This window comes from Megalops cyprinoides, chromosome 7 (assembly GCF_013368585.1).
Source record: "Megalops cyprinoides isolate fMegCyp1 chromosome 7, fMegCyp1.pri, whole genome shotgun sequence".
Classification (NCBI taxonomy): Eukaryota; Metazoa; Chordata; class Actinopteri; order Elopiformes; family Megalopidae; genus Megalops; species Megalops cyprinoides.
In genome coordinates this window covers 20,260,401-20,275,706 of record NC_050589.1, presented here as the reverse complement: position 1 = coordinate 20,275,706, position 15,306 = coordinate 20,260,401, and the positions used below count along the sequence as shown (strand labels likewise).

Genomic DNA, 15,306 nt, shown 5'->3' with positions numbered 1-15,306 from the left:
TTCACTAAAATGCTTGTAGATTTCATCTTGTGAAAAAACATACAATATACATGAAAACATCTCTCTGATTTTATGCTGCAGTTAATTGACTGATGATTTTGGAATTACAAAGACACATAAGCATGCATAGCCTGAATGAAGCTGGCTACTGGTTAGAAACTGCTGGACACACCTGTGTCTGGAGGTTGACCATGTCTGCTTCCATCTCAGTGTTTGACTCATTCAGTTCACTGATCTCTTTGTTCAGCTGCTTGATGTCTTCATCATTGTCTAGAACTGAAGCAGAAAAGGGAGAACTCTGTCTAAACATTGGTCAGCAGACAGATTCCAACTTATTTTACATCACTTGGATTGTTCTGAAGGGAAAACCCCAGACAGAAGTGGCACACACAAGCCTTCTTTCTTGACTTACCATCGCTGGCTCTGAATTTGGTGCTGAGATATTCATCCCCAGGAAACTTGGCCTTCTTCTTGGCAAAGGACGCTCTGGGACAGCCGGAGAGACTGTGAACACAAGTGATATGGCAAAGTGAGAGGCTGCTAGTCTTACAGACTCTGATTGACACCTGCATAGGCGCAGAGGGAACCATGTCTTTCTGCCTGGTTTATTATGTTTTTGTGTGTGCATGACGTGTGCATGAAGTCGAAACGATCAACAGGATAACACCTAAAATACCTTCCCTCATGGCCCCTGATGTGTTTCCTGGATTACCTCCTGTGTGTGAGGAAGCTCCCGTTGGCATGGCCGGAGCCATCGCAGCCAGGTGTAGGGCAAGTAGGGCCCTCAGTCTTGAAGGACTTCCAGGAGAATGGAGAGCCATTGAGGAGCCCCTCTTTTTGTCTGCGTGCAGCCAGCGGGCACCCGTAGGCACTGCGGTGGGTGGCGTACTTCCCACTGATGTGGCCCAGGCTGTCGCACCCTGGGACTGGGCATCTGGAGTTGGGAAAGGGGTGGGTGGTATTGGGGACAAAAAGCGGACTGCTGTTAGTGGACCTCAGGTGTACGACACGATGAAAAAGATGGAAAGGCCAGTGATGAGGGAGGTAAAACTGGTCATAATATCACCTTGTAATGCAGTCATTTTTGCCCTGTCTCCTGCTATACTTGTGTTCTTTAGTTTATATTGAGGGTTTATTTATTTATTTAACATGTTGTCATTACCTTGTATTTTTGAATGCAAGGCTGCTTGTGCTTTCATATCTAAAAGTTGAAATCCCAGCAATGACCTGTCAATTTGATCCCTACCTGCACTTTTCCACCATGCAATTTTCCATCAAACCTTTCAAATCTAAATTTGCAATGAGGGTCTCGACTAGAGAGGCACTTACATATGTCTGGGAGATGCTATCATGATAATAAAGCCTCCATCATCCTGCTACTCTGGCAGAGACAGGAGCAATCCTAACCTGATTGTACAAGGTAATATTTTACCAGATGGGTTTTCTCATTGCCTTGATCTTTTCATGGCAAAGTACAAACATCTAACACAGAAGAAAGACCATGGACAGTTTGCATTTCCCTAAGAACAGCATGCCACGGGTAGTCACAACCATTTCAGAAATGATCTGAAATGTTGTCCTATTTTAAAACCTTATGATTAGTAGATATAACCTACACTGTATTACTCTATCATGAGCTGAAGCAATATAACTCTGAGGTACCGAGGCACCTCAGGATGGGATGGGTGTAGGATAGCATGGTGTTACGGTACTACAGAACAAGCTGGTTGGGACACGTCTCTCCCTGCCTCACGACTGAGGTCTGGAGTGACTGTCTGACCGTTTTTTGTTTTTTTACCGAGTGTGTTATAAAAAGACAAAAGGCGTGGCTCTCTTTGCAGTACGAACTTTAGGAGCTCGGAGTCGTCCTTGTCGTCCTTGGTGGGAGTTGTTTTTATTCCACCTTTCTTGGCACGTGGGCACCCAGACAAACTGAAAAAAGAAAGCGTGAAGCCGATAAAAAAAAGTGGGAAGCACCTTCCAACAGTTTTTTTTTTTTTTTTTTTTTTTTTGACGTTGCTGTTGAACTGGTTCTAGAAAACTACCGGACAAAAAATCGAAACAAACAGAAACGGAAGAACTTACAAAATTCTAAAACAAAGTTTGAAAAGTAAACAAACAACAAGCAAATCAAAGAAAATAGAAAAAATAGGTAAACGAGAAAAGAAATAGAAAAAAGATTCCAATGTGTGGTATATGTGTGGATCCTGTCTCAAGGTGTGAGTGTCTCTCTGTGCACTTCTCTGTACAGGGAAGAATGACTACATATAATTCTACTACTGTCCTTCCAATGAAATGGCCATAAAGAAGATGATGGTCATGATGAGCCAAGCCTACCTTCTGTGGGAGGCATAGTTCCCAGTGATATGACCTGATCCATCACATCCTGGAGTGGGGCACCTAGCAGCATAGAAGAATAGAGGCAGAAATAAGAGCACCATCATGACCAGTGTGGTACAGCACAGTGCAGTACAGTGGTAAAGAGAACTGCAGATGCACCAAACCATACAAGCATCTACATCTTCATATAAATACACTGCTCCTTAACTTTATGCCAAAGCATTGAATGCTCAACTTCAATACTCCAACCCCATTAAACACTAGCTGGGCTAAATCATGACATCCATCTCTAACACATTTGTTTGCTCCATGAAACAGCTTGTACCCATGTCAAAAACTCTGACAGTACTTTAATCAAAACTGGAGTCTGACTGGGGGTACATGAAGTCGAATTGCCAGTACACCCAAGGGAAAGAAATAGTACTCAGAATGTAAATTGATGTTTTAGTGGGCTTACAGAATTGCATTTTTGTCACATGTACCCCAAGCTCAGATGAACTCTTGAACAGCAGATCAAAGGGGGAAACAGCATAAACAATGTACTGAACATAAGACAATTTGTTTTCTCTCAGCTCTAGCACAAAACAATATTTTGTTTCAAGTGGTATTAATAGAGCAACTGTCCATTAACTAGCCTTATGAGAATAGGGATTTTAAGTGGAACGGGTTGCAGCGTGAGGGTTGAGTCCGTAGTGGGAGGGGGTGGAGATTCAGGGCAGGTGCAGCACATGAGTAGACAGCACAGTAACAGTCCAGCAGAGCAGGGGAAAATAAACAGTGCAGTGAAGAACAGACATACTTGAGCTCGGCAGAGTGGGCTGCCATGAGGGACCGCAGGCTCTTATCAGCAAGAGGACACCCAGACAGGCTGGAAGAGAAGGAATGAAAGACAGGGGAAAGGAGAGAAAGAAATTGAGAGAGAAGAGAAAGAGTTACTTCAAAGCAGAAGGAGGAAACATAGCATTATGCTCATTTTTTATGTCCAGTGGGACAAAGGATTATATTTCTCCATTTAGGACTTATAAGCTATACTGGGGGGAAGGCAGGGTGTTCCTTTATGTCCCTTTACCTGCGATGGGATGCATAGTTTCCAGTGATGTGGCCACTTCCATCACAGCCAGGGGTGGGACACCTGGAAAAGATAGCATGAGGGAGACTCACGTGAGTCTGAGTGACAGCCATTTCAATGGCTAGTCTACAAGGTACATTGGACTTCCATTAAGTATTTCCAAATCTCTTGACTATTTCATGTTGGACATGTCCTATGTTTATATGGCTTCCACAAAAGGAGCAATTATCCATGTGCTAAATAAAAAACGTAAAGCTTGAACCAAAACAAACTTCTTGTGGAAAATCCACTGTTGATGGAAGTGGCTTCCTTTGATTCCCATGCATGGTACAAATGTCATAAAACTATATGAATTAGATATATATTTGTCTTTTCTTGACTCTGTCACTCCAGGTATTAGTGCTAGTTTTGTGATTGGCTGTCAGCTGGCAGGGTTTGTCACAACCATGCCCAGCTGCTGGGGGGATACTTACAGCAGCAGCTCCTTCTTGCAGTCCTTGTTCTGGAACTTGACCTTGAAGCTGGGGGTTGTGACCTCTCCAGGGTACTTCCTGTCCTCCAGGCAGTCCTGCATCATCTCGCAATCCTCGGCATCAGATGATGCGAATGACTGTGCGGTCTGCTCCATCTGTGTAAATAAAACTATAACTCAATATCTTTGCTTTTTGGCAACGTGTGAGTACTGGGCAATTGTCCTTTGTCATTTTACACATTCTTAACATTAACACATTCTTCACTTTGTAAAAAGTAGAACGTGGAATAAAAAGACGGACCTCCTCCAAGTCCTCCTCCCGCTGGCGATTGGGTTTGGTGTAGTCCAGGGGCCCCTCCCACTCGTCCTGCTTGTAGGCGTGGCTAGACTGGGGTGAAGTCATGTCGCTGCTGCCTGGGTGCTGGGAGGAAGAGGAGGAGGAGGGGTCTGGTGAACGCACCCCAGGGCTGGTGCATGACAGACTGCCCTCTCGCTTGATGGGCTTCTTCATGCTCAGGTCCAGCGTCCCGTTCTCGTCCACTTCAATGTCCATGCTCTGAAGGGGGGCGGGGTTAATGATCATTACATGATAACATCATCATGTATCACTACTGGAAATGTATTTTCATTACCCGTTTTAATACAGTTGTTTCAATTATTGTGGATGCTTTTACCCACACTATGATTCTGTAGTGATTGCTCCGTCCAATTTATAATCCTGACTCCATTCATGAAAATTGAATGCAGTATTAAAAATGGCCGATAAGAGCCAGAGGAATCTGTGAGCAGGAGCACTAGGAAAAAATGGGTCCGCTCCCAGAACCACTGTGTTCCCCAATTACTCCAGCCATTTATCTTCCCTTTTTATCCCAGTGCTTGAAGAAAAAAATAATGTCAGGAAATCGAAAAATGATGAAGTAGTCACTCTCTGCAGAGGCAAAAGCTTTTAAAAATCACACTATGGGAAAGTGCTGGTACAATTATACCGCTAGCCCAGGCAAAAAATCATTCTGACCTGCAGTCATCATGCTATCTGATTGGAACTCCAGTGGCTACAGTAAAAAATGAAAAACTAATACCTGGCTACCTTAATGGAGAGCCTAGCAGCAGGCCATTATTAAAAATAATATCAAAATAAGAACAGACCAGTACAGCACAGTGTGATTTCAACTCAAGAACACTACTCTCTGCCAGTATTCTCTAATAGTGCTGCCCCTCCTCCTTCTTTTAATACTGTGACTACATAACTACAAAATACACCCTTTCAGAGAAAAAAAACATGGGAGGGAGGCATTATGGGAGTGTTATGGCTCTCATGTGCGGGGCGGTCGTCCACCTTGCTGGCCAAGTCCTGCTGCTTGGTGCTCAGGTTCTCAGGCCTTTCCCAGCAGCGGGTGGACAGGTTGAGGATGGCGGTGGCAGCCATGTGGGCAGCCTCAGCATCATGGGAGTAGTCGTAACCACTGGAGGAAGAAGAGGAGGAGGCGTTCTTCGCATAGCCTCCCGACAGGCTGCGGCTGGGGGATGAGGCCTTGGGGAATGGTTTAGCTACCGGACCAAGAGAAACACATTTATTCACACATTCTGCTGTCTGTCTACATAGCTGTATTTACCAGATTGAGAAAGCTGAAGCATTTTTTCACAAGATTCCATAAGTGATCAGAAACCACAACACGAATAATTCTCAGCCACGCTTAATCACATTGATGCTTATAGCCAGAGTTAACCTATAGGTATAATTTAAATAAAAACAAAACCTGATTAAAGAAAAGTGAAAACTTCTCTAAAAGTGAAATTCTCTAGAAGAATGCATTGTTCATATACTTTAAGGTGGAAGATTCTTACGTTTAAAGGCTTTTGGTGAGGTTTCACTGGTGTGTATCTTTGGCGCAAGCATGCGTTTTCCAAAGACCTGAACGTCGAAGCTTGCATAATCGAAGGAGACCTTGGAGTACTTCTCCAGTTCCTTGGCCAGGTTGGCGCGGGGTGTGGTGGGGAGCACATTGGGTCTGTAGCTGCCGTACTGGGGGATCTCCAGCTGCTTCACAAAACACATGGGCCTGCAGCCAGGGGGGAGAGACGACACAGCACTATGAGAGGGGGAAGAGGGAGGAAAAGAAAGATGAGTACAGCACAAACGTGACAGAGAGCACAGAAGGAGAGATGAGAGAGGGAGAGAATACAATGAAGACCAGAAGGCAGAGAGGGGAAAGAGCAGAAAAGGTGGAGGGGAGGACAAGGAGAGGACGGGAGGACACGGATTAAAGAGGGGAGAGAGGGAGGAGAACACAGAAACACATAGGGAGAGAGGAGAGCAAAAGAGGAGGCAAGGAGGGAGAAAGAGAAAAAGAGGGAGAGGAAAGGAAGGAGAGAGCATTGACAATTCAGTGCAGGAGGACAGATGAGAGTGAGTGGGAAGATACAGCAGAGAGAGGAGAGAGAAGATATTTGCCTTGGGAGTAAGAGGTGCAGGATTAAAAGCTGCCTTATCAGCACAGGGCACATTTACATATTGTAGTGTGAGGAATTTAAGCGCTTAAAACCCTCTCATTTTCCTGGAGAGCGGAGTGCCCTGTCAGATGTGCTCTGGTAAATCCACCAGCAAACGAGTGTATCTGAACAGATTCCCTGCTCTTTTTTTATCAGAAAGCGGGTGAATTAAACTGGGGAAGGTTGGAAAGCTCTCTGGTAAGATATCACAGAGCTCCCTCCTGTCTCCTCCCAGTTACAACAAGACAAAAACTGATTTCATTAACAATTAAGCCTTACTTAAGTCACCCGTACACTACGGTTCAAACTCAGGGCTTATAGCTGGAGGAGGCTCCTCCTGTATAAAACATTCTCAGTGTAGAACAAAGACTGTGCAATTCATATGATTAATCAGTTGTGTTTCCACGTCTTATTTCTCTAGTATGAACAGTCCATTAGAAGACAGAATCTGAAATTCAAAAAGTCTCTCTGGTATGTTTTGCATGGTTTGTTCATAAGGTTTCATTCCACATAAATGCTCATTTGAATTTCAAAAAGAGCTTAGGTTTGTTATGGTTTAATCCTCAATTCTTTGCCTAGCCTGTAGATGAGGTTCCTCAAAGGAAGTCATTATTTTTCTATACTCACAATGCCCTCTAACTTGCATAATTAGCTTATTTGCTGCATAATTAAAATGCCGAGAATGGAACATGCACTCAGCATTATACCAGTCTAGTCATTAATTATGATTCTTGCAGATGTGAGGAGGGGGGACAGAGAAGTGTGCACAGATACTTGGATCATTTATAGATATATTTTGTAAAATCCCCCAATCACAGTGCTTTCTGAAATTTCCATCTGATTGGCAGCAGGGCTGGCCCAATCTCACTGCCTCCTGGATCCATCTGATTGATAAAAACGCATGCTTGCTCATGGGTATCGGTTTAAAGCAGCCACTGTTCGTATCCACCGATCCTTGTAGCAAGTGGATGTGTTGATCTAATCGTCTGTGTCCACTGTCAGATGATATAATGATCAGAGGGTATCTGCAGTGCCTGTTATAAACTAATACTTGTGAACGAGCAATGTATACAGAAGGAGACAGATGGATTTGGAGACAGCTTTTTGCTTGACTGTATCAGGATTCTGCATGGTTAAAGCCTACGTGAGTCTGGGTGCCAGTGAGCGCCCGGCAGGAGTGGAGCAGCCTGTAAACACCCACCTGAGAACTCTGTCGGAGTTGGGGCTCCCTTTGGGGTGCTCGTTCATGGGCTGAGCGAGCTGTTGCTTTTCGTGAGATTTGGACAGCTTCTCTGCTGCTGCAATGGGGCATCCTGACAAACTGGGAAGAACAATAACAAACACCCACGTCAGGCAAGAGCGAAGGGAGGAGCAGAGCAGGGAAATGCGGTCGCTGTTATTGAACAAGTAGTGTTTCTGTGGCAAAAGGTTGCCATTCCAATAAAATATGCAACATTATATTTTGTTGTGCGAGTGTTTGCATAACTACTCCATGCACTTGCAATGTGTGTGTGGACTATACCATCCCCAACAGGGCCCTAATGACATAGATACAAGTACATTTATATAAAAGGGAGGAGAGACTTACCTTCTGTGTGTGTTGCGGTTGCTGTTGACATGACCCTGTCCCGTGCAGCCAGGTGTCGGACACTTCAGCACATTTTCGTGCATGGCCAGGACTGGACAAGCGGATATCAAGCGAAAAAAAAAGACCTTTTAGACCATGAAAAGTGCAGGCTGTAGAGATCACACAGTAAAAATGATCCTGGTGTGCCTTATTGTTTATTATTAGTTATGCCAAATGAGATCTATTGGGTCCATGGTTAATTATGGTCAGTGTTATGTAAGTCTCTGGGGAAAATATTTGAAAACCACTGGCTTAGATTGTATGAGCCACAGCAGTATATGAAATCTGAAAACTAGACATTCTGGAATGAGTTTTGTCACTATGGAGCTATGTGATATATGGTTCCACGGTTGAATTTACAAAAAAAGAAAATGACTAGTCTCTTCGAAATTACTGGAGAGAAACTCTTTTTGATAGATATAAACTGATTCCTGATGGAAAACTCTGTACCAATAAACCATCTTTCCCACAGGGATCAGCCAGCAGCTACCATGACAAGGAGCGACTGCGCTGGAATTGAATGAAAACATGGACTGCCCCTCCACCCCCCACTCCTGAAAAACAGAGGCGGCTATCTGCACTGGATTTGTCATTTTTTATTTGTGGAGGAGTAGAGACTGGGGCAGCGGCACTCATTCTGTGAGATAAGCAGGCTGGGGCAGCACTCACTCTCTGGAGGGATCCTGTCCTTGTGCGGGCAGCCGGACAGACTGCGGTGGTGGGGGTACAACCCCGTCACGTGACCCGTCCCATCACACCCTGGCGTTGGACATTTGATCTCCCGTTTCTCTGGCCTGGAACTCTCTGTGGGAGAGGTGTTGGGGGAACAACATCTGTTAGTCCATGCGGGAAAGTAACCTATCGAATGGCACAACTGGGAAAACACAACTGGCAACACACACACACACACACACACACTTGCAACTGCCTACTTTGTGGTAATTCACCTCTCAACTACCTTGCCTGCTATCAAAAAAAGACTTATAGTGCAGGCAAATTTATTATTGTAATTATTGTCATTATATATGATTATATGCCATGATTTTAATATGGGCTGATTATCACCGGCAAGAAGATGGAAAGCCTGTGGCCACGTTGGGCTTATTGGAACAAAAAAATGGCCCTCATTATGTGCTCAGAGTCCTACTCATGCTCATATATGCTTGGAAAAGCACCTCTACATGGATCTACACAAGGGACAGGGAAAGTGTGAGAGAGAGAGAGAGAGAGAGAGACCGAGACAGAGAGATGTGGCGCTTCAGTGGCCTGCAAATTGAATGTTAACGAGACATGCACCTTCTAATTAAAACTGGGCAGAGTGCGAGCTACTACACTGCAGGAAAGGACTCCCTTCATTGCACCCACATGAGTGAGCAGGAGGGAGAGTGGGCACCAAGCCAGCACAGAGGAGGCAGGTAATAGCATAAACAAACAAACAAGGAATCAATCTAATTATGTCACATCACTCTCTCTCTCTCTAAGTACCTCCTTATGCAATCACTAATTGCCTTATCAGTTTATCTTTATGAACCAATCCATCTGATCCTTTACACTTAGCAAAGTGCTTAACAAAAAAGGCTCATTTGTATATACCTTCAAAAAATATTTGTAATTTTTGCTGATTTTTATACGTCCTACCTTTGCTGAAGTAGCCCTTGCGAATTGTGTCGATGGGCTTTCCAGGGCGGTCCTCCATGGTAAAATACCTGAGGTGGTCATGGGCACGGCCAACCTCACGCGGGCCTTTCACCTGCTCGGCCTTGAGAGCGATGGCCTGCTCCAGCAGCCCCAGGTTGCCCCGTGTCATGTCATACATTTCTGACTCATCCGTCACTGCTGACTTCTGCGAGAGGCTGTCGTCATCCTCGTCCTCCTCCTCGTCATCTCCCTCTTCGTCCTCCTCATCGTCCTCTTTCTCCGACTCCTCCGACCGCACCTCGATGACGACGGACGCTGTGGCCTTCTGGGAAGCGTAGTCCTCCTGGGGCAGGGGCCCGTGCCCCTCGCTCTGTGTCTCGGTGTCTGATCCCTGAGCTGGGGTGCCAGCGGTGGTCTCGCTTGAGGTGGTGGGTGCGGCGCAGGCTCCCTCTTCCTCGTCGTCATCATCGTCTTCCTCCTCGTCTTCCTCCGGGGACTCCTCACGTCGCCTCACTGGGGCTGGTTCCTCCTCCGCCGCGTCCGTGGCTTGCAGCTTCTGAAACTCCCCACTGAAGTACTGGTGGTCCGAGTTGTCCTTCTGGCTCATGCACTGCTTCTCTTCCTCCTCTTCCTCATCATCTTCCTCTTCTTCGTCTTCCTCGTCCTCAGCGGCTCGGTCTTCTGCCCTGTCCCCTGCAGGCTGCTGCACTGCTATTGTTTGCTTCTTCACTTCTCCCACGCTTTCGACCTCGTCATCTTCATCCTCCTCTTCCTCCCCATCAGCCTGCTCCTCCATGATATCATGCTCTGCTGTCTCCAAACTTTCCGTCACTGTGTCCATAGCAACTTGTCGCTGGACGGGCGTGGCCTCTGCTGGGCTGCGGCTCTGGGCGATCTGGCCAAGGTTAAGCAGGGAGCTGGCCACCATCTCATGGTAGCTGGAATAGTCCTCCTTCTGAGCCCCAGCAATGGACACGGCTTTGGTTAACTGCTCACCCTCTTTAGATTTTCCAGTGCTTGCTGCCTCCACTACCACACATTCTTCTGCAGAGGAAAACAAAGAGGAGTAATATAAACATGTCTATTCGCAATGTAGCATATCATTGAAATTATGTTATTTAGAAGCAGGTCAGGCTGTGTCAGACAAAATTAGGATTTCAGCTGTTTATCATCATCATCATTATCATCATCATCACTGTGATGACTTGTGAACTCCTTGTAAGTATGATGACTGCTTCTGTCTGATGCCGTACCATCTGCAGGCTCAGGTGTGTTCTGTGTCTCTCTGCTCTTCTCTTTCTTCTCCGTCACCTCCTCCTGCTGCTCCTCCTGGGCCTCCTCTGACTCCTCCGCCCCAGAGTCCTCCTTGGCCTCCGCCTCCTCGCTGCTGCCGTCGCTGTCCACATTGTAGCCCTCATCCAGGGCCAGCTTCAGGGGGTGGGACTTCCTCTTGGAGGGGGGCTGCTCCTGCTCTGTCTCCGCTTCCTGGAGTTTCCTCTTCCTGGCCAAGGGGCAGCTCAGTGCACTGCGTGTAGAGCGGGGAGTTAAAGAGGAGAGGGTACAGCAGACGGAACACGAGGAAGCGCGGCGCTTCAGTTCCGTCACAGCTCCACAGCAACAGACCGTTCATCTGGCACATTGACCGCGGCTAAGCAATACAATAACAAAATAAACAATAATGTGCCCATTCATGAGTAAATGACAGGGGATTTGATGTGAATAATGGATAGATGCTGAGTGTCAACTCAACAGGGAGCGATATGTTACCACGCACATAATAATATCCAATTGACTGGAAAGTTTAATTAAGAAAAAAGGCAGTGGAGGGCTGAATTCAATGAATCCCTCACCCAGAAACGAGAGGAGTGGGGGGGAGGAAATCTATAATGTGGTGAATCTAAAATTGGTTCTATAATAAACACAAACATGTAAAAATATCATGATGTAATAAGCCTGTGACACGTTTCAATGCATTGCCTCCTGGCCAGTGACACACTCTGCTGTGCAGCTGACTGGAGGTGATAGTTTGGGACACTTTGGCTTTGTCTGCTGCCCCAACCTCTGCACTATTCTACATCGAAGAGCCACGGTTGCTTGGGTTTGTCATTCTGCCCTACCTTCTGTGTCTTGCATATTTTCCACTGATATGGCCTGAGCCATTGCATCCCGGGGTTGGGCAGCTGAATGAAGTCAGAGATAAATTGGTTCAAATTAGTTTCTATTAGTACTTTTCTTCCCCCACTGGGGAGCACAGAAGGTGTCTTGGATACACTGACCCAGAGGAAACCCAGCAGATGTACACACACACACGCACACACATGCACACATGCATGCAAACATACGCATACACTCCAGCACACAAACACAACAAAGGGGGGGGGATGTTAAAAAATATGGAACAAAATAATTCATGAAATAAAAATGAACAATTGTCAATCACACTTGCCCTAGCATGTAGTAGCAAAAAAGGCTCCAGAGTGGCTGGTTTCAACCACTGTCCCCACTCTTCTAACTTCGACTGCTGTCGAAACCTAAGGAATTTACACTGCTGCTGTCTCCGCATGTCACATGTCAAATGTCCTGAACCCCTTGGATTGCTAATGTGACTTCTCATTAACTTCTCTTAGCATTTGCCATTATTATTTTAATCAATATTATTACTTTTATTTATTACAGGCTACATTAGCATTTTAAATTTGACAGCGCGCCCACTCGAATGCCCCGAGGTGTGAATGCTGAATGTTGATCCTCGCTGTGAGGTGAGGCATGACAAACGAGGAATTAGTCAGAAAATGACTGCAGGATCAGAAGTGATGGGGTTTGTGAAAACAAACGCAACCGTGTCACAGCAAGTGCAGTTGTAGATATTCATGAAGAATGATGGCTATCGCCGCAACCTCTTTGCAGCAACTTCAAACACGAACAAAAGAGCAATCGATACCAATCCGCAGCCGGCTGAAACAACTCATGCAGAAGGTGAGCGTCTTTTTTTTTTTTTCCTGGGGAGGAGCCGTTTGCTTTTTTACAACAGAGGCCACCAGGCAGGCCTGTGCGCCAATGAAGCTTTGAGTGATTGTTACCTGCGACCTGCTCTCTGCGAGAGGAAATGGAAATGCTCGAGAATGGATTATTCCATCTACTCTGAGGGCTGCGTGCTCAATAGAAGGACTGAATCGGGGGGCTTTGCGTTTTCTCTGGGAGAGTGGTGATAGGGACCAGTTCCATTCCGCCTTCATGCAACCTCCTCTGTCTGATTACACCCACAACACTCGCTGCCCTCAGGCAAAAAAACACTGAGCCCATGACAGAGAGCTTGATAGCAATGCCTTGCTATTAACTGTCATCAAACAAATAATCAATGCGTGAGTTGACTGCTTATTACTTCTTCATAGGCAGGAAAGAGGTAATTAGCTGTCCAATTAATTAATGAACTAAAATTACTATAATTTAAACATTTATGCACGTCTCATGCTCGGATTTGTTGTTTTAAATTAGTTTTAGCCTTATAACAGCAGTATCAACAACTCTACAGAATATATTAGCCTCTGGAAAAGGAAGTAGAAAGCAGCAGTGCATTTGTTACATTTTTCTCAACTGTACAAACTGGCTTTTAAAGTATTGTGTGACCTACATACACAGCTGAGGAAAGGAGGTAGGCACTTCAAGAGACTGGGGGTGTATAGATTGTGGGCTCAGCACTGGTTAAACACTACCCCCAAAAATATGCTTCTAAAACAGCCAAAATGCAGCGCTTCAGTAGAGGATTTAAATCATCTGGACTTACAACACTGATTTTTAATTTGTGTTTTTCAATGCCTTTGAAGAGATCAGTTAAAAGGATCATGCTGATGACTCAGCCCAGTCAGGCCTTCATCACAAGAGAGCTAGATTTTGCACACATATAAAACTGTCAGCATGGTGTTCATGAAAACAGTCGGTCATTTTCTTACCTTAACTCTTGTCCTACAGATTCTGCAGGTACTGGAGGACAGAGAAAAAGAAAAAAAGGGAGAAACAATAAATGCTGTATTCTTAACAAATGCTCTGCAAGTCACAAATGCATGCAAATCCCAAACACTGTAACATTCGTAGACACACACGTGAACTAAATCGATAGGGTTAAGCAGGCACAGCGGAATCAGCGAAACCACACTAAATCAAGAGGAAAACAATTATGTTTGGACTACTGAACTGCATCAGAACATGATTAATTGTTTCAATTCAGTTTTTCTGATGACAAGAATGAAATTAAAAAGGAAATTGCACTCATTGGTGAAAACACACTGCACTCACTGAAGTCAAAGTCTACTTCATACATGAAAATACAAAAGCTTATTGAGTATACTCTGACAGCAAGGGCCATGTAATTAATAGATTAAAGGCATAACTTTGAAGCTGAAAAGGTTTCATTTCACTTGTTTGGTGTTTGGAAAGTTATTTGTAACACAGTAAAATATAATCACCAAAAACCATGCACTTTTAGAAGTAAGTAGTATTAAGGTAGTTATAAAATTATAGCATTGTGTTAAGGTCAAACATAGTCAGGACAATAATGCATGTCAGGATACACTGATGGATATTATGATCAAGAATATGACAATGGGGACACACAGAAGGTATATGGTACATAGATGATACATGAGCACCAATAATTAAAAGCCTGTGTCATGCCTGAAAGGTTGTTCCTGTCATGCAGCATTGTCCCTTGTTTGGAAAACTGAAATTCTCTTTTGAGTAGTTTCAACATTTTTCCTCGCCATGATCCTAGAACAAACCGCAAAAACGTTTTTTTTTTCTTTGTTATTTTTTCTTTTGTTTTTTTGTAACTTGAAATACATTTAATCTCTGACCCATTTGCAGTTGGACATTCTGCAGTTGCAGTCTTACTGGGCATTTTGAAAAGAGCTGAATCTACCATGCAAAAAAGGAACAAAGCTGAGAGGCAGAAGTGATGATTGTTGATGTTTAGAAAGAGCTGCTGTCGAGCACCTTTTTACTGGCATGTGCCCCCCAGCGAGGGAGAAGAAGCCCTTCCGCAGCACACTCACCTCTAGTTCCCTTGGATCTCGTTCGTGTTCTCTTCTCATCACTGTCTAGGCTCATCTATCCCAAAGCAGAGCAGACAGGGAAGGTCAGGGGATCACTCTTAGGGGAAGCACATGTGCACACCCGCAAACATGAGCACACTCTCATTCTTATCCTCTCTGCTGACTTCAATTACAAATACTAAATTGGAATGACATATTTGAATAAGAAGTTTAACAATAACGCCTTCCAACAGTATGTTCTTTCTCTCTCTCTCTTTCTCACACACACATAAACACAAACAAATACAAGAACTCTCACACACACACACACACACACACACACACACACACACAACCACACGCATTCAAATACAACATATATTGCATCTGTCTTTTCTTCAGCCATTTCACTTGCAATATTTTCTCTCCTTGCTGCATGCCCTGTTTAACCTAACCATCAGTGCAAAACCCATTCGCTTTCATCCCCCATTTTGTATTGAGAGAGCGCGGGATAAAAACAACAACAACAAGCAGCCATCGCACAAAGGACCTAGATGGAGCTCCGACACACTTAAACCATTCGGACGGGTGGGAAACCACAAAGGAACCGTTGAAAGATTACAGTGGTGAAAATGAAAGCGGA

General features: G+C 44.8%; 1 protein-coding gene across 3 annotated transcripts in view; it reads right to left on the bottom strand.

Annotated features, from left to right (window-relative positions):
- myt1b (myelin transcription factor 1b) overlaps positions 1 to 15,306 on the bottom strand; it is a 63,118-nt gene that overhangs the window by 1,913 nt on the left and 45,899 nt on the right. For all 3 annotated transcript variants that reach the window (XM_036532596.1, XM_036532597.1, XM_036532598.1), the window contains exons 3-20: positions 14,685 to 14,739; positions 13,587 to 13,617; positions 10,890 to 11,161; positions 9,637 to 10,680; positions 8,668 to 8,802; positions 7,960 to 8,050; positions 7,573 to 7,692; positions 5,727 to 5,971; positions 5,218 to 5,429; positions 4,183 to 4,437; positions 3,883 to 4,037; positions 3,410 to 3,472; positions 3,140 to 3,208; positions 2,338 to 2,400; positions 1,849 to 1,932; positions 713 to 934; positions 413 to 504; positions 173 to 276 (exon numbers count right to left, since the gene is read on the bottom strand). In XM_036532596.1, the coding sequence (XP_036388489.1) occupies positions 173 to 276; positions 413 to 504; positions 713 to 934; positions 1,849 to 1,932; positions 2,338 to 2,400; positions 3,140 to 3,208; positions 3,410 to 3,472; positions 3,883 to 4,037; positions 4,183 to 4,437; positions 5,218 to 5,429; positions 5,727 to 5,971; positions 7,573 to 7,692; positions 7,960 to 8,050; positions 8,668 to 8,802; positions 9,637 to 10,680; positions 10,890 to 11,161; positions 13,587 to 13,617; positions 14,685 to 14,739 (3,312 nt within the window). The remainder of the gene's footprint in view (positions 1 to 172; positions 277 to 412; positions 505 to 712; positions 935 to 1,848; positions 1,933 to 2,337; positions 2,401 to 3,139; positions 3,209 to 3,409; positions 3,473 to 3,882; positions 4,038 to 4,182; positions 4,438 to 5,217; positions 5,430 to 5,726; positions 5,972 to 7,572; positions 7,693 to 7,959; positions 8,051 to 8,667; positions 8,803 to 9,636; positions 10,681 to 10,889; positions 11,162 to 13,586; positions 13,618 to 14,684; positions 14,740 to 15,306) is intronic.